This window comes from Peromyscus californicus, unplaced genomic scaffold (genome assembly GCF_007827085.1).
Source record: "Peromyscus californicus insignis strain IS unplaced genomic scaffold, ASM782708v3 Scaffold_1__1_contigs__length_55948999, whole genome shotgun sequence".
In the NCBI taxonomy this organism is placed as follows: Eukaryota; Metazoa; Chordata; class Mammalia; order Rodentia; family Cricetidae; genus Peromyscus; species Peromyscus californicus.
In genome coordinates this window covers 50617331-50644816 of record NW_026294492.1, presented here as the reverse complement: position 1 = coordinate 50644816, position 27486 = coordinate 50617331, and the positions used below count along the sequence as shown (strand labels likewise).

Below are 27486 nucleotides of genomic sequence, written 5' to 3'. Positions count from 1 at the left end.
ATAGAAAGATCCCTCTAGGACCAGAGAGGAAGGTGAACAGGATGAGTGTGGGGTGCGTGGTATCTCATGAAGAAGGTCAGTGTCCAGAACATGGAGCCACACTCAAGGCCTTATCTGCCAGGAGGTCATTAGACCCACATGTTGAGCAAACCAGGGGGAGGTAAACCGAGGCTAGCCTGGTCTCTGCGGAGCTCGGGTTCTGGTGACCTGGGCGAGGGGAAATAACGGTTCTCATTTCTTAGACCCTTCCAGAGCATCCTGCCTCTCTTTCCCCAGTGGGACAATCACACCTGCCATTTTGAGGCCATCCCAACTCTGGTTGGTCCCCATTCCAGATTTTCAGACCTCCTGGGGTTGGGGGAGGGAATCAAGGGCTGGACCAGGGGCGAAGGTCCTCGTCAACATGGGAACAAAAGCCCAGGGCCTAGCGCGTATTCAGCGAGACCCGCCCCTTCCCGCCCCTGGCACCATCTGGGTACCGATTGGCTAGATGGGGACCATCCCTTGTAGTTGATTGAATGCTGGAGACACCTGGTGATTGGCTGACGTGAACGACTGTCCATCGCTGAGTTAACCCTATAGAGGCTGAAGTTGGGCCTGGCCTAGCTTTCAGTTCAATCACCTGCAGCATGCTGCTGCCTTCCCATCGCGGTCCTCCCCAGCTCCCAACCACCAAGGGCGCTGAGTCTATGTGGCGCCCTGGTGGCGGGCCTCAGTTTCCCTCATCGCTGCTGCAAGCTGAGTTACTGGGGCTAGTGTGCCCCAGCCCCGGGATGCACTCCAGCAGGCAGGGGCCTCAGGTGGGGCGTATAGTCCCCTGAATGTGGGGATCCTGGGTTTCAGTTTTTCCCTCCAGGTCATCAGCACCATCTGCCCTCAGTTTCTCTAATGTCCCGGGGGCACTGAGTTTCCGCATTTCCTTTCCCGCGCGAAGGCAAGGCTGGAGACTTCAGGTTCCCATCTCTTTCCAGCAGACTGAACTGCTCCTGCCCCAGGGCTCAAGGTTGCAACCCGGTAGCTGGTGGCCTCGAGTCCCGGGTCCCTAGTCCCTGAACAGGAGGGTCCTGGGCCTGTGTCCTCCTCCAGATATCCCACAACCTCCAGTTTCCCCCGTTGTCCAGGGGCTCAGTGTCTCCTCCGCCTCCAGCGAAGCCAAACCTCTCCGCCCATGCTCAGTGACCAATGGGCTGCGGCGTGCCCGCGCGGGGCGGAGCCCGGTCACCCGGAGGAGGCTGTGCCCGGACCCGGCGGCCATGGCAGGTAGGAGTCCCCGCGCGGGCGGGGACCGGGCAGAGGGGCATGACCGCTGCAGCCCGTCGTTATCTCGCTGCAGCTCCCGAGCCTCTGTCCCCTGCGGTCGCGGCCGAGGAGGCACCGGAGGAGGATGAGGACGACGCGGAGGCCGAGGACCCCGAGCGCGGGGCGGGCAGCGGAGGGCGCGGCTGCAGCCTTGGTGGCATTGGAGGCAGCACGGCTGGATCTGGGCTGGCTCTCGGGGGCGCGCTCACGAGGCGAGCGGTCACGCTGCGGGTGCTGCTTAAAGACGAGCTGCTGGAGCCCGGCGAGGGGGTGCTTTCTATCTACTACCTGGTGAGCGACCCCCAGAGACGGTGCATGTCCTCCACTGCTCGTGCATAAGGAGAAACTGACCCCCAGAGCCTGATCCTCACAATGCCGCATAACCGTAACTACAGCCATCTGGGTGTGCGGACAACCAATTCATACCATAGCAGCTTCCCCATCGGTAAAATGAGGTCTTCCTTCCCAGGCCTTCTATGAAGATGTGTGCTTCTTACTGTTTTTTTTTTTAAAACGTTCGCCCAAAAAACTTTCTTTGTGGTGCCAAGAATGGAACTTGAGCCACACCCCCAACCCCTCACTGGGGGATGCTAGGCAGGCTCCACCCTGACCACGCCCCCAGCTCCTCACTGGGGGATTCTAGGCGGGGCTCCACCCTGACCACGCCCTTCAGCCCCTCCCTCACTGGGGGGACTCTAGGCAGGGGTTCTACCTCTGAGATCAGTGTCTTATCAGGCTTTGTACTTGTGGTCTTTCTGCCTCAGCCTCCCCAGCATCTGGGCTGACAGGCCTGGTCTGCTATGTCATGTCTGGCTGCTGTTGCTTAACTTTAAAGCTGTGCACCTGGGTGTTGAATGCCAGGATGTTGTACTGGTGTGACAGATGGTGTTCCTATGACAACACCTCTTGGGAACCCTAGAGGAACATGGACACCAAGCCTCAAGGAGCATGTTGTTAGGAATCTCCGGGAGTGGGCGTTTCCCAGCCCTCTCTGTCCCTGCAGGGCAGGAAGTTCATTGGGGACCTGCAACCAGATGGCAGGATCCTGTGGCAGGAAACCGGACAAGTCTTCAACTCTCCCAGCGCCTGGGCAACACACTGCAAGAAGCTCGTCAACCCAGCCAAGAAGTCCGGTTGTGGCTGGGCATCGGTGAAGTACAAGGGCCAGAAACTCGACAAGTACAAGGCTGCCTGGCTCCGCCGGCACCAGCTGCATATGCCGGTAGCTGCCGCTGATGAGGTGACTACAAGCCTTCGCCGTGCACTGTGGGATAAGGTGTGCAAAGGCCCTAGGGTAGGACACAGCCTCACGTGTTGGAGAAACAGCAAGGTGGCCTGAGTGGTTGTTGAAGCAGAGAGAGCACAAGGGAGGCAGGGAGGGGACAGACAGGACCGGCAGGGCCTCCCAGGCTGCAGGGAGGACTTCAGCTTTGACCCTGAAGGAGCTATGGAGTGCTATGGGCAGAGGGAGTTGCTGCTGTAGGGAGACTGACAGGTGAGAGACAGAGCTCGCAATAGCTGGGAGTCTCACCTGAAGTCAGACAGCTAGGACAAGCAGAGGCTGAATCCCAAGCTTGGGGGTTCGGGGAGCATGCGCCTCAGGCACATCTGCTCACCCTCACCCTCTGGTGGTCACTCAAGGCAATGCCACCTCGGGCTCAGGCCTGGGCTCAAGAAAGAGCTTGTTGAGGGTGTGAGGGAGGCGCCCAGCTGACACTCCCCCCCGCGCCCCCCCCATACCCTCCTCCACCAGAGTCCCACCAGCGAAGGGGAGGAGGAGGAGCTTCTGTTGGAGGAGGAGGAAGAAGATGTGCTGGCCGGGGTCTCAGCGGAGGACAAAGGCCGCAGACCCCCTGGGAAGGGCCCCTCGGAGCCAGGTGAGGGGCCAGAGAGGAGGGGATTGCAATGGGGGAGGCTGGCTTTGATGTTTCTTAGGCCTGACTGACAGTCCAGCCTGATTTCACTCTCTGCCTGGCAGGCCTAGAACTCACAGAGATCTGTCTGCCTCTGCCTCCTGAGAGCTGGGGTCAAGGGCATGTGTTAGAGGACACCTTTCAAGAGTTAGGTCATCAGGCTTGGTTGCAAGACCCACTTAGCCATCTTGCTGGCCCCACTTCCTCTTATTTCTTGGGCATCCTTGCTTCTATGCAAAGAGAAGGGAGAAAGGGTTCACACTGACTTCTCTCTCATCCCTCTCCCCAGAGGCCACGCCCCCTGGCAAGCGTGTAGACAAGGTCCAGGTACCAGTACGCTACTGTATGCTGGGCAGTCGTGACTCTGCCAGGTCAGTTACCCCATCTGCCCTGGTCCTTGCTTCCCTGGTGCCCTTGGTTGGTATGGTCACAGAGGCAGGGTCTCAGCTGCTGGGAGACCCCAGGAGGGGGTGGGGTGGGGAAGAGCCTGAGTTCCTGAAGCCTTGGCACCCTCCAGGAACCCCCACACCCTGGTAGAAGTAACGTCCTTTGCTGCCATCAACAAGTTCCAGCCATTCAATGTAGCTGTTTCCAGTAACGTGCTGTTCCTCTTGGTATGTGACTAAAGTCCCTTTGCCTGGTCACTGGCTGGGACGGGTGGGGCACTGAAGAGTCAGGGATATGATATACAATAGGCATTCAGTAAGTGTTCGCTATTAGAAAGTAATAGGTGGCCGGGCGGTGGTGGCGCACGCCTTTGATCCCAGCACTCGGGAGGCAGAGCCAGGCGGATCTCTGTGAGTTCGAGGCCAGCCTGGGCTACCAAGTGAGTCCCAGGAAAGGCGCAAAGCTACACAGAGAAACCCTGTCTCGAAAAACCAAAAAAAAAAAAAAAAGAAAGTAATAGGTGATCAGTTTTTCCTTTGGTGCTGGGAATGGACCCCAGTGCCTTTGCACACGCTAGGTGCAGGCTTGCTCGCCAGTGAGTGACATCCCTAGGTTAATGGTAGGTTTTTGATAAATGCACATAGCAGGGGGGTGGGCTGGCTTCTACATTGACATAGGAAGTGCAGCCTGAGCCAGCTCTCCCCTTTCGTCTCGAGGACTTCCACTGCCACCTGACTCGGAGTGAGGTCGTGGGCTACCTTGGCGGTCGCTGGGACATCAACAATCAGAGTGCGTACTGGGACTGGGTGGACAAGGGTGTGTCTGGGGCAAGACTGACAGTTTCTTGTTGGGTACCCCCACAGTGCTGACCGTGCTGAGAGCCTTCCCCTGCAGGAGTCGGCTGGGGGATGCTGATACAGCGGCCACCGTTGAGGAGGAGGTGAGGGCTTCTTGAGAGGGGGCTACAGTTGTCCTGGTGGCTAGGACAGTGGCCACACTCTGCAAATGTGGAAGTGAGTGTGGTATGGAAATGCTGGCTTGGTGCTTTACATGACAAGGGGTAGAGGGAGGTCTTGCTATGTAGACCAGGCTGACCTAGAATGAGGCAACCTCCTGCGGTACCTTTTGAGTACTGGGAGGATTAGGCCAGTTGCTATGCATAGATGTGATTTTTAAGATTTTCTTATCTTCTGCATGGTGTTTTGTCTGAATGTCTGTCTGTGCATCATGTGTGCCTGGGGCCCTTGGAGGTCATTAGAGGGCATCGGATCCCCCAGAACTGGAGTTATGGGTAGCGGTGAGCCACCATGTGGGTGCTGGGACTGATTCCAGCCCAAGTGTTTTTTTCCGTTTGTTTGGTTTTTGAGACAGTGTTTCTCTGTGTAGCCCTAGCTATCCTGGAACTTGCTCTAGTAAACCAGACTGGCCTCGAACTCACAGACATCAGCTTGCTTCTGCCTCCGGAGTGCTGGGATTAAAGGCATATGCTGCTACCACCTGGCCAGCTAGATGAATTTCTTAAAAAAAGTGTGTGTGTGTGTGTGTGTGTGTGTGTGTGTATCTGTATACATGCATATGAGTGCCCAGTGAGACCAGAAGAGGGCATCGATTCTTGGAGCTGGAGTTACAGGTGGTTGTGAGCAGCCTGATGTGGGTGCTGGGAACTCAAACTGAGTCCCCTTCAAGAGCAGTCAGTACTCTAACCCACTGAGCCCACTCTCCTGCCCCAGATGTGAATCACACTCTCTCCCATAGTTGGGTGGGAGGGGAACTGCTTAACTGCCTTTGTGTGAGACTCAGGGCAGCTCAAGGTCCTGCCCACCCCCCACCCTAGCTTGTATGTCTCCAGATCCACCAGGTGCTGTTCCTCCGAGGCCTGTCCCTAGTGGGCTGGTACCACAGCCACCCGCACAGCCCCGCAGCGCCCTCCCTGCAGGACATTGATGCACAGATGGAGTACCAGCTGAGACTGCAAGGCTCCAGCAATGGCTTCCAGCCCTGCCTGGCCCTGCTGTGCTGTGAGGCCCCAGCTGGGCACCATGTTGGGGGGGGGGACTCACCCTGCCAGGCCCACTGAGCCCCCAACCTACCTCAACCCATCATTGTCCCCACAGCCCCGTACTATTCCGGCAACCCAGGCCCTGAGTCCAAGATCTGCCCTTTCTGGGTGATGCCTCCCCCTGAGGTGGGTGAGCTGGAGGAAGGCAAGTTGAGGGGCATGGGCGTGAGTGGGCATAGTGGGGTTGTATCTGGGCAGATGTTTGGGGGACAGAGAATGTGCTATGCGTCTTAGACAGGGGACTGCAGTTCAGGGCTATATTGGGCAGCTGTACCTGCTTCTCCATCTGTCCAGTGGTATCTCAGTGGTCACTCTAATGCCTGCTGGGTGATACCCTGGCTTCCCACATCCCTTAACTTCAGACCCTAGAAGCCCTTGGTGTGGTGGGCTGGGGACAGGCAAGGCCTCTCTGACTGGCCTACACCCCTCCTAGCAGCAAAGGCCCAGTGACTACGGCATCCCCATGGACGTTGAAATGGCCTATGTCCAGGACAGCTTCCTGACCAACGATGTCCTTCAAGAGATGGTGAGCCATCTAGTTGTGACTCAGGGTCAATGGTTTCCACTTCTGTTTTGGTTTTTTGTGGTTGCTTTCTTTCTTGAGATATGGTCTTCCTGTGTAGCCCAAGCTTACGGTTATTCTTTCAGCTTTCTCAGTGCTGGGATGATAGGTGTGCACACCTATCACCTCAGCACACCTGGGTGTGTGGCTGTTTTTAATAGCTGCGTCTTCCTTGCCATCCCTGAGGGCTCATGGGTGTGACTTCTTGGGATGAGGCTAGACTGCAACCAGGGTAGGCCTACACTGTGGTGACATGGACCTGGCCCCTTCTAGCCATTGAGGGAGCTCCAGAGCCAAGAACAGGCAGGAGCCAGGTGTGCTGACCCTTGCCCTGCAGGTGCTGCTGGCAGAGTTCTACAAGGGCGCCCCTGACCTCGTGAGGTTCCAGGAGCCTTGGAGCCCAGAGCACACCTACCTGGACAAGCTCAAGGTGAGGTTGTGGAACCCCAGCCCGGGTTCTGTGAGGAACACAGACCACTTCCCAGAATCTGAGCAACAGACTTCCCACTTCCCCAGAGTCTCAGGGAAGAAAGGTCACAAGATCTGCGGGGCTGGGTAAGGGCACCCGTCAAACTCACAGGGCCCAGGTTCCATCCGCAGCAGTGAGTCCGCTTGTCAACTACTGGGTCCTGCATTTGGCCTGAGGTCACCCTTCTTGTGTGTGGAGTCCACTCAAGAGGGTGCTCTACACTGTGTATCATTCACACTGTGAGGCTCGGTGTGGCACACACAGTGTTAACCAGCACCCAAAGGTGTGAGCACACAGGGTGTGTGTGTCTTGTTCTAGGTTAGCCTGGGCTACACGGCCAAGACACTGCTCCCAAATCCTAACCAGAGAAATCTCCCACAGAACCAGTCTTGAAGGTGGCCCAGGCCTACCAAGCACTGTACCCATCACCCCACCAGGCCCTTACTTGGGCTGCAGCCCTGGGAGGCAGGGGACACATGTCTAGGGCAGAGCCTGACCCCAGTCCTGATGTTGCAGATATCACTGGCCAGCAGGACCCCAAAGGACCAGGGCATGTGCCACGTGCTGGAGCAGGTCTGCAGCGTGCTCAAGCAGGGGAGCTGAGGCTGTGCAGGCCCTGCTGTCCTGGGACAGGCTGAGTAATAAAGTCTAAGTACCCACACCATGGGCCTGTGGCTGCGGTGGGGTGGTGGGGCTGTGTGGGGTCCTTGCAAGGAGACAGGGTCATCCTCAATCAAAATAGGACAATGGCTGTAGAAAGAGACATTTAATACTTCTTAAAAAATCAGGAGTAGAGTTCGCTTCAGCCCAGGCTGGAGCGGGACAGTGTTGCCCACCTGGGAATGTGGGATGTGGCCCCACATGCCAGGGAGGAGCCATAAGTTGTGAGGCCGCTGTAGAGAGGAATGTGACTGACCCAGGCTGGAGGCCTCGCGTACTGGCACCTGCCGGCGGCCTGTGGCAGCCGACAGGTGCAGGGTCCCGTGGGCAGGCAGCAAGGGCGCTGGCTCAAAGGCGCCGGTGACCAGGGAATGTCCTCTCTCCGGGGCCTTTGTGCTTGGCCTTCGGCAGGGCTGAGGCTGATCTGTGGTCCCGTGGGCGGTGTGTGTGTGTGTGTGTGTGTGTGTGTATATGTGCTGTGTGCACGTGTGCTGCTGTGTGCACGTGCACATGGGCAGCTGGTGCTAGGTATCTCCGTGTGCCAAGCTGGGGTACTGGCCAGCCTCAGCTTGTAGGCTCGGGACCCCAAGGACCCACCTGCCTCAGGAGAGCCTGGAGAAGGGGCCGGGGCCCATCGCCAGCAACGGGCTGGGAGGGTTTGAAGCAGGTGGGAGCTGCCACCATCAGGAAGGCGATAGAACCTCAGGGTGGGCCTTCCCAAGTCTTAGGATGAGGGGCCCAGGGCTGGGAGAGTGGGGAGGAGGGTCCTCCCTGGAGGAACGTTAGTGTTTCTAGAGCACCTTGGCGTTAGGCCGCTGCCACAATGTGCAGGCAGCCAGTGTGCAGGCGCGGTCACTGAGGCAGGGGCACCAGCACCTGCACATAGCTGAGCGGGAAGAAGCCCGACTGGCCGTGCAGCATCCCCTCGTACCAGTTCTCATCGATCTGGTTGGTGAGTGTGATGAGGTCACCCTCTCGGAAGCCCAGCTCGCCATCATTCTCGGGCTCAAAGTCATATAGCGCCTTGCAGCTTGGCTGGTCCAGGGGTGCTGGGATTGCGGTAGGGATGTCAGGGCAGAGCAGATAGGCCAATGGCCAGGGTGGGTGGAGGTCAGCTCTACTTTGACACTCTGAGCCATGGGGTGACCCCAAGTGAGCAACCTGCAGCAGCTGGGTGGGGGCGGGGGATGCAGTCCCTCTCTCCCTCTCTCACCCCAAAGGACAGCAGCCACAGTGATGATGACTTTCACCCCCAGATACTCACGCATACTCCTGCTAGGTGTCCTGGCAGGCTTGTCTGCTGATCTGAACGATGAGGAAGCTGTTTATGGAGGAGAGCAGGTGTGAGTGGGTGGACTGGCCCCGCTCCAGCCCAGACACCTTCCATGGATGGGGCTTTGCTACCTGTGATCTTGGGTGCTGGGGCGCAGGGGAATCCCCCATTGGGCTGTTCCGGCTCTCCAAGGTCGAAGGGCTCCCGTGGCCGGGGCTTGAACTCCCGCCTGGGCCGTGAGGAGGCTTCCCGCACCCTGCAGGAATGGAAGGCCCAGAGCTCCCACATCTCTCTTCTTTCACCCTGTTGTTTCTGCAGCTGTCCCAGGGCAAGGGCTATCCCTAACCTAAGTCCCTCCATCTCAAGTATCCACAGAGGCTGCCCCTGGACACCCAGGGAGCTGCCACCTGACTTAAGCAGGCAAAGGATGTGGACTTGAGCAGCTGGCCCAGCTAATTCCTTGTGTTCTCATCTTCTGGCTCAGGCTACCACTGCCATCTCCCATAGGGCTCTGCTCCTTCCTGGGACTTCACTGCTACTAACACACACAGCTCCAAGGACCCTTCACTGACAGAACCCAGCTTCAGGCCACTGCTGGAACCTGTGCTTGGCCTGGCAGGTTGGGTGCACTGTCCGTGCTTGCCAGCAGAGGGCACACAGCAGCCACTGGAACTGCGGGAGGTGGGAGGGGAGCTGCCACTCACCTACGCTTCAGCTTGTCGGCCAGCTCCTCCAGGATCTGTACTGCCTGCCGGTGGTAGTCCAGCTGGGCATCCACCAGGGCCGAAAGCTGGCTCACTTGCTCAATCTGCGGACAGGAAAAGGGCCAAATGACGTGACTACGCATCCACCCTGGAGGCTCAGCACCCTAACCTGGGAGGGCAGCCCCTCATTCTAGTGGAATGGTATCCTGGGTCCTCGGCCCTCCTGACACGCACATCAGTCTCCAGGAGGTTGTGCATGCTGGTCTCTGCCACCTCCTTGGACTCCTCAAACTTCTCCAGGGCCTGGCGTAGCTCCTCATCAGGGATCTTGCCTTGTCGCTTCTTCTTGTAGTCAAAGTCCAGGCGGCGGCCCTCCAGCTTCTTCAGGTGGTGCTGTGGGTACAGACACGTGATGGAGCAGCACAGCTGCATGGGGGAACCCTCCCCACCTACCCAGGGACCCAGGGACGGGGTGGCACCTGGATCTCCTTCAGGTCCTTGTCACACAGATTCTGCAGCGGGTCAATGAAATTCTGTTTGACTTCAATGTCCAGCGAGTCCTTCACCTCAGCCAGGCGCTTCATGGATTCACCTGCGTCCAGCAGGGCATCACCTGCAGGGAGGGGAGGCCATCACAGGCAGGGTTCCCCACTCCTGAGTGGCACATGTGCCAAGGCTGCCCAGAATACTGGACATGGCTGCCCTGCCCACCCGACCCCTCAGCTGCCCCTCACCGAAATTGGACTCTCCTCCCAGTTCCTTGCCATGGCGGACCATGCACTCGCCCAGCAGCCCCTCTGACTGCGGGTAGCCAGGATTCTTCACTTGGCCCCGGATCTTGGATACGGTGTTTAGCATTGTCAGCTTGGCCCGTGAGGCTGCAAAGGAACAGACGGCGAAGGTGGGACCCACAGGCTCCTCTCCACATCATCTGTCCTGAAACACACCCTGGACCAGGACCACATATCCTGCGCAGGCGAGGTGATGGGGTGGGGTGGGGTGTCTTCCCATGCCCCCCCACCAAGGGCCTGGCAGCTCACAAAAGAGGGGACCAATCCCACATGTCCCTTCCTTCAGGCCTCCTCAGGAAGAAGTGTCACGGGCACAGCAGAGTCTATGGTCTCTACCGCCTCCCATCTCCAACTCCTGTTCCCGGCCTCACCCTTGCCTGGGAAGACCTGGCCCCACTGCACCCCAGCCCAGCAAGTCAGTAGAAGGGACCCTTGTGTGTGGAGGCAAGCAGAGGCTGGGAGGGCCATGGTCACCACTTCAGGGTGAGCTACCTGGATTGGGCTGCAGGTACTCGATGGTTCTGACCAGCACCTCTGCCACGGCCTTGCTGGTGACATCCACCTTCTGCGAAGAGAGCCAGTGTTGGAGCATCGGACACTGAGGCAGAACGGTGCAGGCCCCTTTGTCCTCCAGCAGCTGTGTGGACCGTGCCTGGGACCCCTACCTTTTCCATCTCTTTGAAGTCATCGTCCAGCTTGGTCCCCTCGGCCCCGCCAACCTTCTCGCTGACCAGCTGTTCGGACAGAAGGAGGGAGGCATGTGAGGATGTGAGGGCACAGAAGGGATACCTGCCTGCTGTGCCTGCCAACGATGCAGCCTCCGGGACAGACAGGCAGACGGGTATCTGGATGAGACCTGGAGAAGCCGACAGTGCCGGGGTGTGCTGTGACTCAGTCCAGCACCCTGTGGGGACTGTCCCACCTTTCACAGTTCTTAGGTTGACCCTGTCACTTTGGCAGAGGCAAAGCAGGCCCCACAGCAGCTCGTACCCTGTGTCCTGTGTACCTGAGTCCTTGGTGCTTGCCACTGTGACACACCTGATAAGGATGGCCCCTCAAAGAAGCCAGAACTTGACTCACAAACCACACCTTAAAGTCAGGAGCCTGGACTTGAGAGCCTGGGGCAGGGTGGACAGAGCTGGTTGCCCTGTGCTGGACCTGAGTACATGGCAGAGAGCCAAGTCCCTGCGTCACTATTGGATGTGGAACAGTGTGTGTCACCCCTCTGGGACACAAGGCCTCATGTTCCCCTAGTCTGCCTACCACAGCCATCCTCACGCATCACACCTAAGTCCCTGGGACCCACAAGCAGGGCAGCCAATGCCCAGCTCACCCCCACATGGAGTGCATGCACACCCCATATGCAGAACAGCAGGCTGGCCTTCTGAGAGGATGCCAGTGAGACTTTCATGGGCTATGGTCTTGGTGTCCCCGACTCTGAGCTGTTGCCTGATGTGGGCAAGGGTTTTGCAAGGACCATGTGGTACCTCACACCACAGGCAGAGGCAGTAAGGACTTTGTAGAGTGACCTAGGAGGAAGTGACCAAAGACATCAGGAAGTGGGGAGGCTGCAGAGGCACCAGAAGTGACCTCCCAGCCCTGTGCCTGTGAGTAGCCGCCCACAGCACTCTGAAGAAGGCCACTGTGCTCTCTGGCCTGCCCACTGAACAGGGCTGCTCCTGGGGCTCCCCAGAGCCTCTCTCAGAGGAGAGCACAGGGCTCACCCCATTGGCTATCTCCTTTGGGTATTCCCAGGGAGCCCCACTGGCTTTCACTGGCTGGTTTCGCTTCTCCAGGCTGAGCAGAGGCAGGATGTCACCCACCATGAGGCCCGGCTCTTCTGGTAAATGCAGAGAAGGCAGGGCCACAGCTTCCGGGGGACACCACCTGGGCCTGGGGACCTGGAGTCTCAAGGAGAGCAGTGAGGTAGGAAGAGGGGAGCCCAGAGCATACCAGGCTGCTCTCTTAATGCTCTCATCTCCTGTGACCTGTGATTTGGAGGTCCAGCCTCCCCAAGGCCCAAGAGCTACACTGGGGCCCCACATCGCTGGCCACCATACATGCCACGAAGAAGCTAAACCCTCACACTCTGGGCCCTTTGCAGAAGGGCCGTCAGTGCCCTCCCTAGCTCATGGGCACAGAGGAAAAGTGGGAGGAACAGACACCTCCCACCACCTGCACTCCAGAGCCAGAAGGCGGGGTACAGCGTCTGTTCACAAGTCTGGGGACCCATCACAGCTGCCCATAGCACAGCAGGGGGTTGCATGGTGGCATGCAGACACCTAGGTTCTTGGCAGAGAGCCACCAACCCTGTGGGAGGTCACCACCCCTGCCAAGAGCTGCCTGGCTGCAGTCACCTTAGGGGACAAACTAGGTACACTACCAGGGACCTTGGCCCAAGGCAGTGTGCCCCAAGAGTGCTCCAATTCTCTGGCCACTCCTGCTGGGTCTGCCTGGCAGAGCCTCTGTTGACAGGGTCACCTGTAAACTAGGCACCTGGGTTGCGGGCAAGCACAAAGGGGAGACGGGCCTCACAACAGGATCACAGAGAGAGACTGGGGTGCCCCTGGGTAGAGCTCGAGACCCCTAGCTCTGCACCAGCACTGCCAAACAGCATGTGGCTGCCTGGGGCAGAGGAGCCATGAGGGAAGAGACAGGATATGTGACAGAGAAGCTAGGCAGTGAGGGTTCTGGGAGGAGCTGACACCCTGCCCAGCCTGGCCACCACCCTGGGATGGTCATATTCCTTTTTCATAATAAGGAAAGGTGACTTAGTGGCCACAGGAGGTTCAGTCTGAGCAACAAAGACAGTGACACAAAAGGGGAGGGTGGGTACGGAGCAGCGGGCTCCATGCTACACCCAGTCCCAGTCACCCAGGGAGCCACACTCGGCCCGCTGTCCAACATCAACTGTGGTGTGAGACCTGTCTGCGGATGGCCACGCTGTCCGGTGGACCCAAGCATCCAGCCTCATACACGGCAGCTAACAGCTCCTGCTGCTGCTCCTTGGCACAACCCTCAACCGGGGGCTCAGCCTGTTCTTGGAGGGACCTGGCCCACAACTGAGAACTGCCTGGAGAGTCTGGGGCAAGCTGATACAGGTGGGGGTCCTCCTGCAGGGGCACTGGGACACTCTCAAGGATCTAACACTTGTCAGAGGCTCACCTGCCTCAGTTTACCAGCAGCAGCACCATGATAGGCACAGCATCCACAGGACGCTGGGAGCCTGTGTTGGCTCAGAGAGCACAGCCTGGCGGTGGGGAGGGGTGTCGGCATGAGTGTGGACAGGACAGAGGGTAGAGAGGCTATGAGGTTAGGGAGGTATGTGAGTGCCGTGCCCGGTCCCTAGTAGTCACCAGTTCACAGATGAGAGAGGGAGCGCATGCAGCCCAGCCTTCTGTCCTTGCTACAGGCAGACTCTGTGTCCCCAATTGGGGACCTCGGGGCTGGGGTAGCCTGAGCCTGGAGAGTCACAGTCACCCTTCTTTCTCAGTTTCCACCCCAGACTTCCCTGCTGAGCAGAGCTGCGGAGCCCCATACACCCAAGCCTGACCTAGCCCATGCCTGATGCCTCGCTCCTGGTGGGGAGCAGTCAAGGATGGAGCAGGCCCACTGAGCAGCATACTGGGCTCTCCAGAAAGGAGGTAAGTATTGCTGACAGGGCCCCAACTCAAGTGTCCTCCCCAGTCAGGAGCCCCCAGTTCCCCAGAGGCTTCACCACAGGGTGAATGCCAGAACCCAGCTTCTTGGGTAAGGCTTATCTATAAACTACTCTGAGTCCCCTGTCTACATGCTAACATAGAAGGGGACAGGCTGGAGAGATGGCTCAGTGGTTAAGAGCACTGACTGCTCTTCCAGAGGACCTGGGTTCAATTCCCAGCACTTACATGGCAGCTCACAACTGTCTATAACTCCAAGATCTGACACCTGTACACAGACATACAAACACCAGTGTACATAAAATAAAAATAAATATATGTTTAAAAAAATTAATTAAAATGGGAGGGGACATGAAGGAAGGTGGCCAGCTGCTTCACCATGAAGTATCCTGGTCCCTGGAGCTAGCTGCATGTCGTGGGGCCAGATCCAGGTCTGCGAAGCTCTGAACAGCAATACGAGGATGTGGGGTGAGCAGGGTGTCAACAGGAGCCACCACTGTGCCCAGGGAGACATCACAGGCCCTTAGCACACATCCCGGGCTCTCATAACTATTTGGAATTTGCTGATTGTGCAAGCCACTGCCTCCTTTGTGACAGCAGGCATGAAGGAACTTCCTCTGGCCGACCAGGAAGCCCTGTGCAGCGTGCTGCCAGGGCACGCACAGTGCTTCCCCAGAGCAGCCTTGGTGAGAGGCGCTGGCGCCTGCGCTCACTCAGCTCTCCCGGTGGGAACCCTAAGCAGGTGTCCCTGTGACCAGACTGGGCCCCCAGGGGCACACATGGAGGAGGCAGCCCTTTGTAGTGGGCTGAGTTCATGTGGGAACTGAGCTTGGGAGCCACAGGCTGTGGCTCTCAGAGCTGACGGTGTCACCAAAACACGGGCTGCAGCAGATGCTCCAGGTCTCTCATGATGCCCCAGACTCGGGGACAAGCCAGCTTGACAAGGGCTTCTTTCCTGACATGGCCAAAAGTCAGACACCTGAGGCCCTTCTCTGGGCCCGAGGTGGTCCCCAGACAGTGTGGGGTTTCAGTGCTGGTTGGGACAGCAGGAATCTGCACCAGGCTCCACACAGCCTGGTCCACTGTCTGTCGCTTCCCGTTTGTCTCCCAAGCTTCTCCAGAGAGCACCCATGGGAAAGAGCTCAGCACACCGGCCGTCACCAGTGTGTTTGCTACCCTAGGGTGATGGTGGCCTGGCTGGCACCCCTCACTGCCCCAGGCCTGGCACACAAGGACACTCACAGGCTCTGCTCTTCATGGGCAGAGTGGATGACACCCCACAGCCCCTTCCCTTGCTGCCCTGGGAGCTGAGGACAAAAACCTAAGGTCAGCTGAGGTGGGTGACACCTTAGGTCACAAAGGCGGGGAGCAGGCGGCAGGCTCACCCCAGGCTGTACATCGTCAAAAGGCAGAAAGCAGGGGTGGTTTAGGGAGTCAAGGAGTCTCAGGCATCCTGGGGCTGCTCTCACTCTTCTGAGCTGGGGCTCCCTAATACCCTGGGAGCCTCCCACGGCGTGAATGGTACTGGCTACCCCTGTGTGCACCTGGCAGTGCCTGTCCTGGAACCCACTACCTGGGTGGCTCTTGGCCTGGTCCATTTAGCTTCTCATCTGTCGGGTAAGACAGGAGGACTGTGCCTTACATGCTGGGAAAATCAACTTCAGATGAAAACTTATAAAAAGAAAGAAAACCCAAGCCACAAACAAATGAGGCCCCAGTCCCCCGAGGCCCACGGGGCATCTGAAGAACATAGTCCCAGGGCTGCTGCTCAACTGAGGGGTGGCCCAGCCTGGCTCCACACACACCTGAGAATGAGGAAAGGTTTCCTGAATGCAGGGCTGGGAAGTGGCACTCAGCGGCCACTGCGTGCCTCTGGGAGCCTGGGCTAGCTCTCAGGTGTCAGTCCCGATGCCTGGGCTAGCTCTCAGGTGTCAGTCCCAATGGAAGTCTTGAACTCCCTCATGGAGGAAAAATGGGGGGACAGATCTAAGGGCCCCGAGCCCCTACCCTTCCGAGGAGCTGTAGTCGTGGGGTCCAGGCTGCTTATCATTGGCCTCCCTCAGCAGGTGGGGCTCTGCACCCACCCGCTCCAGTTGTTTTCTGTCTGAAAGGCCTCCCTGGAAACCCCAGGCCAGGTGGACTGTCTGCTGGAATCCACCCTGCATGCATGCAGCCCTGTCTGCTGCACACTTGGTGGCCTTGGAAGCAGCAGGAGTTGGGGCTGTGGTCCAGTTTCCAGCACTCTGCCTCAGCCTGATCAGTCACCTCCCCAACCATGGCAGAAGGTTCTGGAAAGTCTGAGAAAGCTAGGAGAATCTTTTCTGCACCCTTGGGACCTGGATGGGGGTGGGGGGAATGAGGTGGGGTGTGTCACAGGACACAAAAGAGGAAATGATAGGTTTCTTTGAAGGACACGAGGGATGGCTCAAACCCTGCAGGGGCACCAAGATGACAGCTCAGCCTCCTGAGGCTGCAATCTGCACCTGTCACAGCAGACTTGGGTAGTAAGTGACAGACACATGGACAGGTCAGGGAGACCAGGTTCTGCAATCCAGAGTGGCCTGGCACAAGGTGGGGTGAGCGAGGGCAGTAACTGGCACTCCCATTGCTGGGGGTCTGCTGAACAGTCTGCAGATGCTGAGTTAGAAGCCACCGTCCCCTGCGATGACCAGCAGAGGCCATGAGCACTGGGTATTTCTTGAGATAATACTTATTGAGATAATAAACAAATGAACAGCCTCACCCTCAGTGTGTCAATGCCAAGTCACCACAGGTGTGCCCACAAGGTCTTGTGACAGGTGACAGGAAGAAGCCTCTGCTTGGGAGCCTGTTCCTCAGACCGGGAAGAAAGCCCCAGGGCTGGTAAGGACAGCACTCTCCTGGCATCGCAGAGGCCCTGTAGTTCCATCCTCAGTACCCAAAACAAAGATTAAACCTCAAACCCAGTCAGTCCCCCTGCCTCAGTTTCCTCACCTGTAACGCTGGTGAGCAGCACCTCAGCAGCCACTGCCCCACAGGGGCCACTCCTAAGGGTGGGAGGCTCCAGGGAGACCCTTTTCTAAGAAGGAGAATGGTGGGCACACCTGTCATTCCAGCACTCAGGTGGGAACTAGGAGGATCAGGAGTTCAAGGTCAACTTCCCCTACACAGTGGGTTTGAAGCTAGCCTGTTTTAAGAAACCAAAGCAAGCCGGGTGGTGGTGGTGAACAAATTTAATTCCAGAACTTGGGAGGTAAAGGCAGGCGAATCTCTGTGAGTTCAAGGCCAACCTGGTCTAGAGAGTTAGTTCTAGGACAGCCAAGGCTACACAGAGAAACCCTGTCTTGGAAAACAAAGCAAAACAAACAAACAAAAAAACCCCAACAAAACAAGGCAGGACTTGGGACACAGCTCAGTGGCAGAGCACCTGACTCGCCTGGCCAAGGCTGTCTGATCGCCAACGGTGAGCCAAAAGACCAGACAATCTCAAGCATGGCCACGGTAACACGAACAAGGCACCCCAGCACTCAGTCAGTTCCAGGCACCCTGAGCCACACCAGACACTGCCTACAAACAATGAACCATGTTAAAAAGGAAGAGGAGGGCCGGGCGGTGGTGGCGCACGCCTTTAATCCCAGCACTCGGGAGGCAGAGCCAGGCGGATCTCTGTGAGTTCGAGGCCAGCCTGGTCTCCAAAGCGAGTTCCAGGAAAGGCGCAAAGCTACACAGAGAAACCCTGTCTCGAAAAACCAAAAAAAAAAAAAAAAAGGAAGAGGAGGGAAAGCTCCCTGCCAGCTGCTGGGCCGTGTCCCTTGATACCCCTGTGCGGGCAGCCTGGTGCCCAGACCCTTCCTGAGAACCTACTTTCCCCTGCTCTGCCTAGGCAGTCTTGTCTGGGACACAGCCACCCTTAGGACACCGAGCTGACTATGGAGCCACAAGCTGATGGCTGCAGCACCCACTCCTGGCACTCACAGGACCCTTCGTCTTGAGTTTATGGAGTAAAATGCCCACCTCAAGTCTCCTGACCGCCTCCCCTTCTGTGTCACCAAGTGCCTCATGATGCCCAGTCTCAGCCCAGACGCAGGGAGGGAATGGCTGTGCGTGGGGACAAGTACACAGCATGGTGACGCTTGGGTGGCATCTGTGCTCACTGCCCTCTTCTTCCCACATCTGAATTCCAGTGGCCATGTGCTCCGTGAGTCACCCAGGCCTTCCTACTGATGCCACCCATCACTCAGCACCACAGCGGCATCTCAAGTTAAGTTTCTCTGGCCTGCAAAGCTTACAAACACTTCCTCATCCTAGTAGGGGACCTGAGAACGCGTGAGCACCTCACTAAAGAACCCGTCTAAAACGCATACACACTGAAGCCCACCAGTGTGGAGGCTGCCGTGTCACTTGGTGGGAGGCTTTGGGAGCTGGGACAAGACGACAGCATGGCAGCCGTTGTCCCACCAGGAACCCAGGCACAGGTGCCAGCTCAGACCCCGATCCTGTGTGTGTGCTGATCTGGGTATGCAGGGGAACTGGAGCAGGAAGGTAGGTGTGCTGGGCAATGCAGAGGCTGGGTGACGGGCTCAAAGTGATGGGCATGGCCATGGCCAAGCACAGGAGCATAATGGGTCTCTGTCTTCAATTCATGGTGATTCTCTTGCCTCTGCCTCCTGAGCACTAGGATCCCATCTGACAGTCCTGGCTCTCAGAGCATAGGGCCAACCGTGTGCCTGGCAGCCTCCTGAGTTGTCTGCAGCTCCCAGGCATGGACAGCATGGCAGGGTGGTTAAAACATCACCCTCCACAAGGGCTCAAACACACAGCACCTGTGGCTCTAGGCCTGGAAAGGGTCACACCGATGGACTGACTTGGTTATTTCCTGGGCCAGGATCACAGACACTGATCGGTCAGAGCAAGCAGGCGGGGCTCTCAGAGAAAGTCAGGGCACCTGTCCAAGGGGCCGGCCACATGATGACTATGTGCTGCCCCACTGCAAAAACAGAGAGACTCAGGTGTCTTCCACCTCTGCTAGGACAAAGGACAGACAGGAGAGTGACAGCACCCAAGCTCAGACAGTTCACCACAAAGCAGGTCTCCAAGCACCACATACAGATGGCCCACATACATTTGGGTTATCATCTGTCACCTCCCATTGACAGTGCCCCACACCATCTTGCTGTCCTGGGCAATAGGACTCATTCTAGATCTCGTCAGAAACACCTCGTGCCCTACACTAAGGAAGGGAGGCGGCCCCTGTGTTCCGCAGGCCTGGGGTGCACAGGCCCAGGGTAGTTCAGCTTGCCGCCTCACCAGGCTCTGTCACCAGCTGTTAGTGTGCACACGCACAGGATCGTAAGTGCTGCTGGTGAGGGTGGAATGGAACCCTTCCCCAAGGGCCTCAGGGAGCCCAAGAGCAACGCCACCACATACTGTCCTGCTGAGAGCCAGCAGGGCTGGACTGCACTTGGCTACTGACATTGCAGGCCATGGTGGTGTCCGGCCAGTCCCTCAGGCAGTCGCTAGGAGAAGCCACTGACTACCAACTCTCCTCCAGGCCCCTGCGACCTCGCTGCCCCCAAGTCCCGGCGTGACTACCAGTTGTCTTCTGCCCAAACCCAAACCTGCAGGACCCCAATTCCCCGAGATCACAGGGGCACGGTGGGGCTGGACACCAGGGAGTTAAGATAAAGCGGACAAGGGCCAGGCAACTCCCAGAGGAGGTGATGATGTGGCAAGAACATTATTCCCATGGTGATTCTTTTACAGCTACCTAGGGCCAAGAGAAACTTCTGAGCGGGTGTGACTGAGCTTTGCAGAGCTCTCAAACCCCCCCAGACCTGGGACACTCACTGTGGAGCAGGGAATTCACTCCACCAACCTCTCCCCAGTGTATCTCAAACTACAGTTACCCACTAATGGCAAGCAAAACCACCAAGATTCCCTTCCTGCCATGGAATCAGAGCCCCTGCCCATACAGGGACTAGGTAGGGCTCCACCCCAGGCCACTCCCCGACCCCTTCACTGGGAGATTCTAGGTGAAGGTTCTGCCAATATGTCACACCCTGGAAGAACCCACTAAAGGTAGATTTAAAATGGAGTTTTGCCGGGCGGTGGTGGCGCACGCCTTTAATCCCAGCACTCGGGAGGCAGAGCCAGGCGGATCTCTGTGAGTTCGAGGCCAGCCTGGGCTACCAAGTGAGTTCCAGGAGAGGCGCAAAGCTACACAGAGAAACCCTGTCTCGAAAAACCAAAAAAAAAAAAAAAAAAAAAAAAAAAAAAAAAAAAATAAAATGGAGTTTTAAGCTGGACATGGTGGCGAACACCTGTGGCCTCAGCACTCGGGAAGCTGGGGCAGGACTGTCCGTTAGGCTGCGTTAGAGTAAGAATGTCTCAAAAGTAAATAACTAAAGTGCTTCCTGTGAAGGGAAGGAGTCAGGCTGTGGAGTGAGGCCCCAGTGCTCCTACAGAGGGCTGCTTGAGTGCTGGCAGGCAAGCTGGGGAAAGGTGCTTGGAGTCACACTCAGTGCTGCGATGAGGGTCACCGGTGTGGGAGGTAGGTGGCGAGGGAGTGGCTGGTGCCCAAGAACGGCTCACAGACAGAACAGAGGCGGGGGTGGGGACTAGGGGGCAAGGTGGCCGGGAGTGACAGGTAGTGAGTGTGTCACAGCAGGTGGATGAGATGCAAGGCAAGCCATCTGGACCCAGGAAGTCTGTCTCCCCAGGGGTGGTCTAACTCATGGAGACCTGAGCTGGGGTGTATGGAGACTGGTGTTTCCCAGCAGGGTGGTCTGGACCCTCCAGGGAGAAAGGCAGCCTGCTCTGCCAGGTCTGGGTCACAGTTGGTGCTGTTACCCCACAGGTTCCTATGGCCCAGCCTAGTGCAGCCTCTCTCCTGAGTGCTGGAGGTGCATCCTAAGGCCAGAGGGCCATAGACAGGCTAATTCCTCTGTAAGACCAGTTGGACCTGCTCCTGGCCAAGTTTCAAATGACCCAGTTCCCTCAAGTGCTACCTGAGTCCAAGAAGTCAGGCCAGGGAAACTGTAGGAGGCCACAGAGAGGAAGTCCCAATCTTAGCTTCGAGCAGGAGGCCACCGTCCGTGGTGGTGCCTTCATGATCAGCCTGTCAGCTGGTACCACACAGCAGGACATAGGGCTTGGCATGCCCCCCCGCCCCCCAAGAGCGTGCCGAATAACAGCAGAGCACATTCGACACATTAGAGTGAGACCGAAGTGCCAGGGCTGCCCTCCAGCAAGCGCTGAGACGCCAGAAAGGTAGACAGGGTAGACGGGAGGAGGGCAGAGGACCAGGCAGGGCGAGGTGCAAGAGGCACAATGCCACCAGAGAGAGGTGGGGCAAGCACAGCATAGCTTGGGCAGGGTGTGGGCAGAGCTGTGCAGACTGGTCTGATGGTATGTGGGACATCCACCACCAGTGTGACCCTGAAACTCTGGCAGAGATCTGAGAGGTCCATGGTGCTAGGGGACAACAGAGCCTGGACCCTAGAAGTCCTGGGGTCAGTCTGCTTTCTCTCTGGCATGTCCTTTGCCCTTCAGCTGCGACACATAGTTCTGGGCAGTCCCCATGTAGGCCAGGGACCCAGATCAACATGCGCACAGTCTCCACTCGTAGACTTGGTGACCCAGGACAAGACACCAGGAGCACCTGTCACCTGTATCACCCTGAAACGCTGAGTGTTTATGCTGGTTCTCAGAGGTCAACCACTCCCCACATATCTCAGGGGGCTAACACTGAGGATCACCCAAAAGGGAAGGAGCCCGCCTATGGGAGTCCACCAGAGAGGTCAGCCAGCATGTGCTGAGTCAGGGCCTGGGAGGAAGCCACAGCTGTGTTCCCGCAGTGCTTGGGAAGTGTCCCGTGACCCCCAGGGGCTCAAATCAGCAGGTTTTCTAGGAGCTGAGCGGAAAAGGAAGATGAGGCATCCTGCGGACCTGCAGAGGGCAGGAAGAGGGAGCAGAGGGGTGCCCACCCAGGGAGACACTGAGCAGGGCAGCTGCCAGAAGCTGCACTCTTCCCTCTAGCTTTCCAAGGAGAGCTCAAGAGAGGACCAAACAGCGAAGACCATTGCACAGCCACACGTCCGTGACCCCAGCACGGGGTCTGAGTTTGTTTTTAGTCTAAGTGATAGAATGAGGTCCCTCTCACAAACAAAAACTCAGAAGAATACAAGTAAGTAAACGGAATGAGATAGCTCAGTTGGTACAGTGCCCGCCACATCGATTCTCAGCTCCCATAGGAAAAGCTGGCTGTGATGAACTGGCAACTCCAATATTGCTGGACATGGGGACCCCTGGCCAGCTAGACTAGTCTTAGTAGTGAGTCCCAGGTCCCAGTGGTGGATGGTACCTGAGGGACAACACCTGAGGCTGACCCCTGCCCTCCCCCACAATAAATAAATAAAAAAGCCCTGGGTTAGAGCTGAGGGTGCCAAACCTGGGCCTGGTTCCACTCCCCACAACAGCTGCCTGCTGTGGCCTCTCAAATCCTACCAGGGAAGCAGGTTTTGGAGGGGCAGAGAGGATGCAGCTGTGTCCCAGGTCCCCTGGTCAAAGGCTGTGCTTGATGGAGGGGAATGGGCATATATGAGCACACACGCGCACACATGTATATATACTGCATGCACACACATGTAACAGAGGCCTCTCTGCAAGGGCCCAGACTTAACAACAGGGAGGAAGGGATGGGTACTAACAAGTGAGGTGGGACATACTTCGCTTGGACACCATGTCCCTAATGAGACAAGATAATAAACAAGATGTGACAGTCCCCATCGTCCTGGCACAGTTGCCTGATGTGATGCCCTGGGCTCGAGCTGCCCAGGCTGCCTAGGTATAGTGGGGGTGGCCTAGCACACCCATATAAACGATTAGCTGGGGCACTGTGTTGGGAGCCCAAGGCTCTGACTCAGGTGGACTTTCAGCTCACAGATTAAACGTGGCCTCATGTGGAGGAAATCAAAGTGAAGTCTGGAGTGTCGCTGAGTGCCCATCTGCAGGGGGCCTTGGGTTCCACCTCCAAACAGAAAGAGAAAGTCACTGAGTCCCAAGTGTGCCACCCCTCCTAGCCTTCAATCTCATGGGAAGTAACAACTTTTCCACCGTGTGTGTGTGTGTGTGTGTGTGTGTGTGTGTGTGTGTGTGTGTGTGTGTGTGTAGGGGTGGGGCGCACCAAGCACACTTGCCTGGTACTCCACAGCCATGCACATAGTCACAGAGTTGGCAATTTTCTACCTATGTCAGATCAACCAATCTTTCTTTTCAAACTCTCCCTTTCTCTCAAGCAAAAAAGGGGTTGTGGGGGTGGGGTGAGGTCTGCATTCCAGGCAGCCACGAGCAACATCCTTAGTTACACTCCATCTCCAGGCCATCACAGAGTGACCAGGAAGCCAGCCAGCTCAGGCTAACAGTGAAGACACCCAAACAAACTTCTGAGCCACAGACTTCCATCTGCACCCAGACTTCCTCAGAACCCTCAGCCTTACACACACACCAGGGGGAGGAGACAGCGGGGACCACAGCTAAGGGACCTGGGCTGCCCGAGCCACGGTCCCTCCACTTCCCACCTGTAGGAAGCGAAACTACCAACTTCCCTCAACACCCAAGTTCACCACCCACAGGCTCGGCTGGGTGACGAGCTGTGGGCCTGTGAAGCTCATACCAACAGAACCAGAGCCACGCTCTTACCTGCTGGAGCTCAGCTGCCCATCCTGGCTTCTAGCTCCATCCATACCTTGCCTAGGAACCCCTGAATTTCTTTCCACAACCAGCCATTTCTGACTGTCAATAATGTGGGCTGAGGATTCTTCTATCTTTTTTGAGACAGGGTCTCATGTAGCCCAAGCTGGCCTCAAACATACTATGTAGCTGAACTCCTGATCCTCCTGCCTCAACCTCCAGATGACAGGTGTGGGCCCCTACAGAGGAGTTATATAGAGTTGGGGATGGAGCCCAGGGTTTCCTTACAAGCTAGGTGAGTGCTCTACCCACTGAGCCCCAGCCTCTCTCCTGCTGGCTCTCACTATGTAGCCCAGGCTGGCCCAGAACCCACAGGGAATGACAAGCATGCTCTGCCACACCTGGCTTGTGGCTTCCCTTTCTGACAAGAAAGGATATTCTGGGGACTCAGGAGATGAACAGAGAGGTGTTACTTAGTAGAGAAAAGAAACACGGGAGAGGGACCCAACTGGGCAAACTCCTGCAGAAGGCCGGGCTGCACGCTATCTGTGTGCAGCTCTTTAGAGCTGGCTCAGACTCCTGGGCACAGCAGTCATTCTTTGGGACAGGGCCCTGGAATGTCAAAACAGTAAACTGATCCTCGGCTAAGCTGGACTTTCTAGGTTTATAGGCAGGTTGGATGGTGGCCCTCCAAGAGGCAAAGTCTGGTGGCTGCCCCTGTGGGTCTCTCCAGCAGTGCCTTCTGGGAATCAGCAGGAGAGGGGCCTCCAGAGACTTCTCCTTCTGAGGGACCTGGGACCACAAAGATTTAAACAGGAAGACAGCCTCAGGCTCAGGCTGGCATCACATCCCAAGGAGCTCAGGCACAGAGCCTGGCTACTGTACTTCCTGCATGGGTACAACCCACTCAACTCCATCCAGGGGTGTGCACTGCAACCCTCAACATCCCTGCACTTCCTTCTTTATTCCTTCCCAGCCCCCCTCCACCCCCCCCACTCCCCGCCCAACACTAGCCTCCCTCCAAGGTCTACAGATAGAGCCCAGATGTCTTTATCCTTAGGGAACTGCTAGGGTCATTCCTTTCAGCCTCTGTGAGAGCAAGCACCAGCTGCCTGCTCCCTCTGGCTGGGCCTCTCCAGACCGTGGGGAGAGTCCTTCTCACAGGCATAGCCCAAGCAATTCCTCACACTGTTGCTCATCTCTCTGTGGAATCCACTTGCGCCAGCTCCACCCAGGATTCTCAGCCTGCACTGCACAGCCACAGGATTAGCACATCTGGGGCTTCTTGGGCAAAACCGGGGCAACAGACTGTGTTCACGGGGCTCCCTGCACACAGCCATGACTTGCATGCCTAAGCGGCATTACACCACATACCCCTGGAACTCACTGTGTAGACCAGGCTAGCCTTACATGGTACCCAGGGCTTCCTGCATGGTAGGCAAGCACCCTACCAACTGAGCTACACACCCAGATCGTCTGCTGTTGTCCTGAGACATAGACACGTTCTTACTCTGTAGCTCAGCTTGCCCTGAACTTACAGCTAAAATCCTGCCACAGCCTATCAGACAGTGAGGCCACAAGCTAAGCCGACAAGCCTAGGCCCTGTTCTGTTCTCTGCATTTTGAGAGCTATTCAGGAGTTCTAGAAGGAGAGCACAGCTGCTCCAACATCCTTGACTGGGGACAGGCCTCTGAGCTGAGATTGGCAACAGCAGGGATCACAGAGCGAAGACAGCCTTATACAGCCACACCAACCTTGACCCTGGTGACCTTTGGAGTGACAGGAGTGCTGGCTAAGTGTTTCATTTGGAAACAGATCTCACTAAGTTTCTGGAACTCACTTGGCCACGAACTTTTGATCCTCCTGCCTCAGCCACCTGGGTAACACCCAGTGTGGGGTTACAGACCTGCCAGGCTCTCCAGCAATGTCCCAGGTAAAATGCATATCAAGCTGGCGCCATAGCTCAGGGTAGAACGTTTACTACTGTGGGTGAGGTCCTGGGTTCCATCCCCAGCACACACACACATGCACACAGATAAAGGAGCGGCGGGGGGGGGGGGGGGGGGGGGGGGGGGGGGGGTGGGAGGCAGAAGAAAAGAAACCCAAAACAGACAAATGGAAAACTCACAGTCATGAACTTGGCAATCCACTTCTGGGGAATTTATTTTACAAAACCAACCTCACTAGTGAGGCTTGGTGGCAACTGTTTGTAACTCAGCACCATGATTCGCAGATGGGGATAATGAATATGAGGCCACTTTGGCCTCAGATTGGGACAGAGAGAACACAAGAGTTTGTTCAAGAGGAAGCCTGGGACACATGACCGAGTCCCAGCATTCGGAGGCTGAGGGAGCAGGCTCACAGTGCCCAGGAGTTCAAGGCAATATAAGACCTTCAATAAATACATGAAGGCAAGTTTGAACTGTGGCATCCCGTGATCCCAACACCCAGGAGGCAGAGACAGGAGGAAATTCTGGGCCAGCCTGGACTATGAAGCAAAACCTTGTTTCAAAAAGCAACCAAAAGTTCCAGAGGGATGTTGGAAGACATCTGTTGTCAAGATGAATGGAGCTCCTGCCATGGGGTGGGGTTTAATGATGCAACAGAACCCAGGATGCCCACCCTGGAGAACTAACTCCTGAATGTCAACACAGCCAGAATGCAGAATTTCAGTTCAGATTCACAATCCAAGAAGCACTGACCCCAAACCACCAAGTACCCAGGAATCCACAGTCTGGTACAGCCCTATCAATGTATCTTTCAAAGAAACACATGTGTTTTGGAAATAGGACACAAAGCCTGTGACATTTTGTAACTGGAGAAGCCTGGAAAATTACTTTTCACTGTCTCTTTTCAACTTGGCACAGTGTCTACCAAAGATTTTTCTTTTTTATTTCGTTTTTTTGAGACAGGGTCTCCTTATGTAACCCTGGCTGGCCTCAAACTCTGAGATCTGCTTGCTTGCCTCTGCCTTCAGAGTGCTGGGACTAAAGATGTGTACCACCTGGCATGTGATTTTGGTTTTTTGTTTGTTTGTTTGTTTGTTTTGTGTGTTTTTTTGTGTTTGTTTGTTTTTGCAATCCATCTTAGAGACACCGAAGAAAAAGGGAGGGGAAAATAATTTTTCTAAGCCCTGTGTGGACTTGGTAAATGTATCAAGATTTTTTTTGTTTTGGAAGACAACCTAGATACACATTTTCTGTGGCCTCAGGCTATGTGATGAGAGTCCCGGATGCTCAGAGTGTGGAAACCTGGGTTCTCGTCATCCACCCTGGAGTCCCGGGGATAGAACTCGGGTCGTGAGGCTTGGCGGCAAGCCCCTCGCGGCGGAGCCCTGCCGCCGGCCCTCCAGAGCTTTTGGAGAGCCGCCTAGACGCGCACACCCCGTAGCCCTGCACAGCCCGGGGACCCGGTTTCCCCTTCCCTGCCAGCCCTGGAGGAGCCAGCTCGGCTCGCCGCGGTCCTCCGAGCCAGGCCCAAGCCCCGATCGCCCGGCCGCGCCTCACCTGGCTCGCCTTGTAGAACTGCTTCTTCAGCCCCGCTACCGACATGCCGCCTCCCGCCGTCGGGCCTCCCGCCCGGACTCAGGTTTCCGCCGGCGCCGCCGAACCGACCTCCTTCCTCCGCGCGCGAGTCGGCGCCGCCTCCGCCAAAGCAGCTCGCCAGCTCTGCGTGCCCGCCCGGGAGACACCTTGGCCCGCTACCGCGCACGCGCGGCCGGGACATTACATGGCAACCGCACACTTCCGGTGCCGCCCCCACCTCCCCTCACCGTCCCCCCCACCCAAACGGCATCCGCGCGCCCCCGCGCGCGCTCAGCCCCTCTGCGCGTACGCGCCCTCTGCAGGCCGGAGAGCGCATTGCGGCGGGAAGGTAGGCAAAAACTCGCCCCCACCAAGGAGATGAGGGGCCGCCTAGAGAGGGCAGAGGGGGCTGCAGCTCCCTCTACAGCCGAGGAGGTGGTATAAAGTCAAAGTCAGTTTTTAATTAGTGTGTGCATGGGAAAAGGGGAGCAGCGTTTGCATGCCGGTGAGCCGGTGA

At 57.0% G+C, this 27486-nt stretch overlaps 2 protein-coding genes across 5 annotated transcripts; one reads left to right on the top strand and one right to left on the bottom strand.

Annotated features, from left to right (window-relative positions):
* Nucleotides 1-614: 614 nt before the first annotated feature.
* On the top strand, nucleotides 615-16518 carry Mpnd (MPN domain containing). Of its 4 annotated transcripts, XR_008220295.1 has the most exons (16): nucleotides 615-800; nucleotides 1122-1260; nucleotides 1334-1590; nucleotides 2303-2539; nucleotides 3053-3176; nucleotides 3502-3583; nucleotides 3730-3826; nucleotides 4316-4388; nucleotides 4463-4539; nucleotides 5449-5617; nucleotides 5714-5784; nucleotides 6092-6184; nucleotides 6558-6650; nucleotides 7206-7327; nucleotides 13611-15672; nucleotides 15705-16518. XR_008220295.1 is itself a non-coding variant. In XM_052746904.1 (15 exons), exons 1-14 carry the CDS (start codon nucleotides 630-632, stop codon nucleotides 7290-7292), a joined length of 1770 nt encoding a protein of 589 aa, XP_052602864.1. In that variant the 5' UTR covers nucleotides 615-629; the 3' UTR covers nucleotides 7293-7327; nucleotides 13611-16518. The 4 variants fall into 4 exon arrangements, 3 of the variants coding, with proteins under 3 accessions (XP_052602864.1, XP_052602865.1, XP_052602863.1); XM_052746904.1 differs by having other exon boundaries at nucleotides 13611-16518; XM_052746905.1 differs by lacking the exons at nucleotides 13611-15672; nucleotides 15705-16518 and having other exon boundaries at nucleotides 6095-6184; nucleotides 7206-7350.
* Nucleotides 7441-27161, bottom strand: Sh3gl1 (SH3 domain containing GRB2 like 1, endophilin A2). The gene is made up of 10 exons (XM_052746906.1): nucleotides 26952-27161; nucleotides 10783-10851; nucleotides 10610-10682; nucleotides 10061-10204; nucleotides 9806-9939; nucleotides 9561-9719; nucleotides 9327-9430; nucleotides 8754-8878; nucleotides 8614-8670; nucleotides 7441-8398 (listed from the first exon to the last, which is right to left on the bottom strand). The coding sequence occupies exons 1-10, from the start codon at nucleotides 26994-26996 to the stop codon at nucleotides 8202-8204; spliced, it is 1107 nt and encodes a 368-aa protein (XP_052602866.1). The 5' UTR covers nucleotides 26997-27161; the 3' UTR covers nucleotides 7441-8201.
* Between the last annotated feature and the right edge of the window lie 325 nt (nucleotides 27162-27486).

Bases quoted from the DNA above. Each gene is read 5' to 3' on its own strand.
- Mpnd (XM_052746904.1), top strand. From the start codon at position 630: ATGCTGCTGCCTTCCCATCGCGGTCCTCCCCAGCTCCCAACCACCAAG. The intron at 1,591-2,302 runs GTGAGCGACCCC...CTGTCCCTGCAG, and splicing joins TGCTTTCTATCTACTACCTG to GGCAGGAAGTTCATTGGGGA. The intron at 3,177-3,501 runs GTGAGGGGCCAG...CCCTCTCCCCAG, and splicing joins GAAGGGCCCCTCGGAGCCAG to AGGCCACGCCCCCTGGCAAG.
- Sh3gl1 (XM_052746906.1), bottom strand. From the start codon at position 26,996: ATGTCGGTAGCGGGGCTGAAGAAGCAGTTCTACAAGGCGAGCCAG. The intron at 10,205-10,609 runs GTAGCTCACCCT...GTTCCTTTGCAG, and splicing joins GTACCTGCAGCCCAATCCAG to CCTCACGGGCCAAGCTGACA. The intron at 9,431-9,560 runs GTGCGTGTCAGG...TCCTGTCCGCAG, and splicing joins ACAACCTCCTGGAGACTGAT to ATTGAGCAAGTGAGCCAGCT.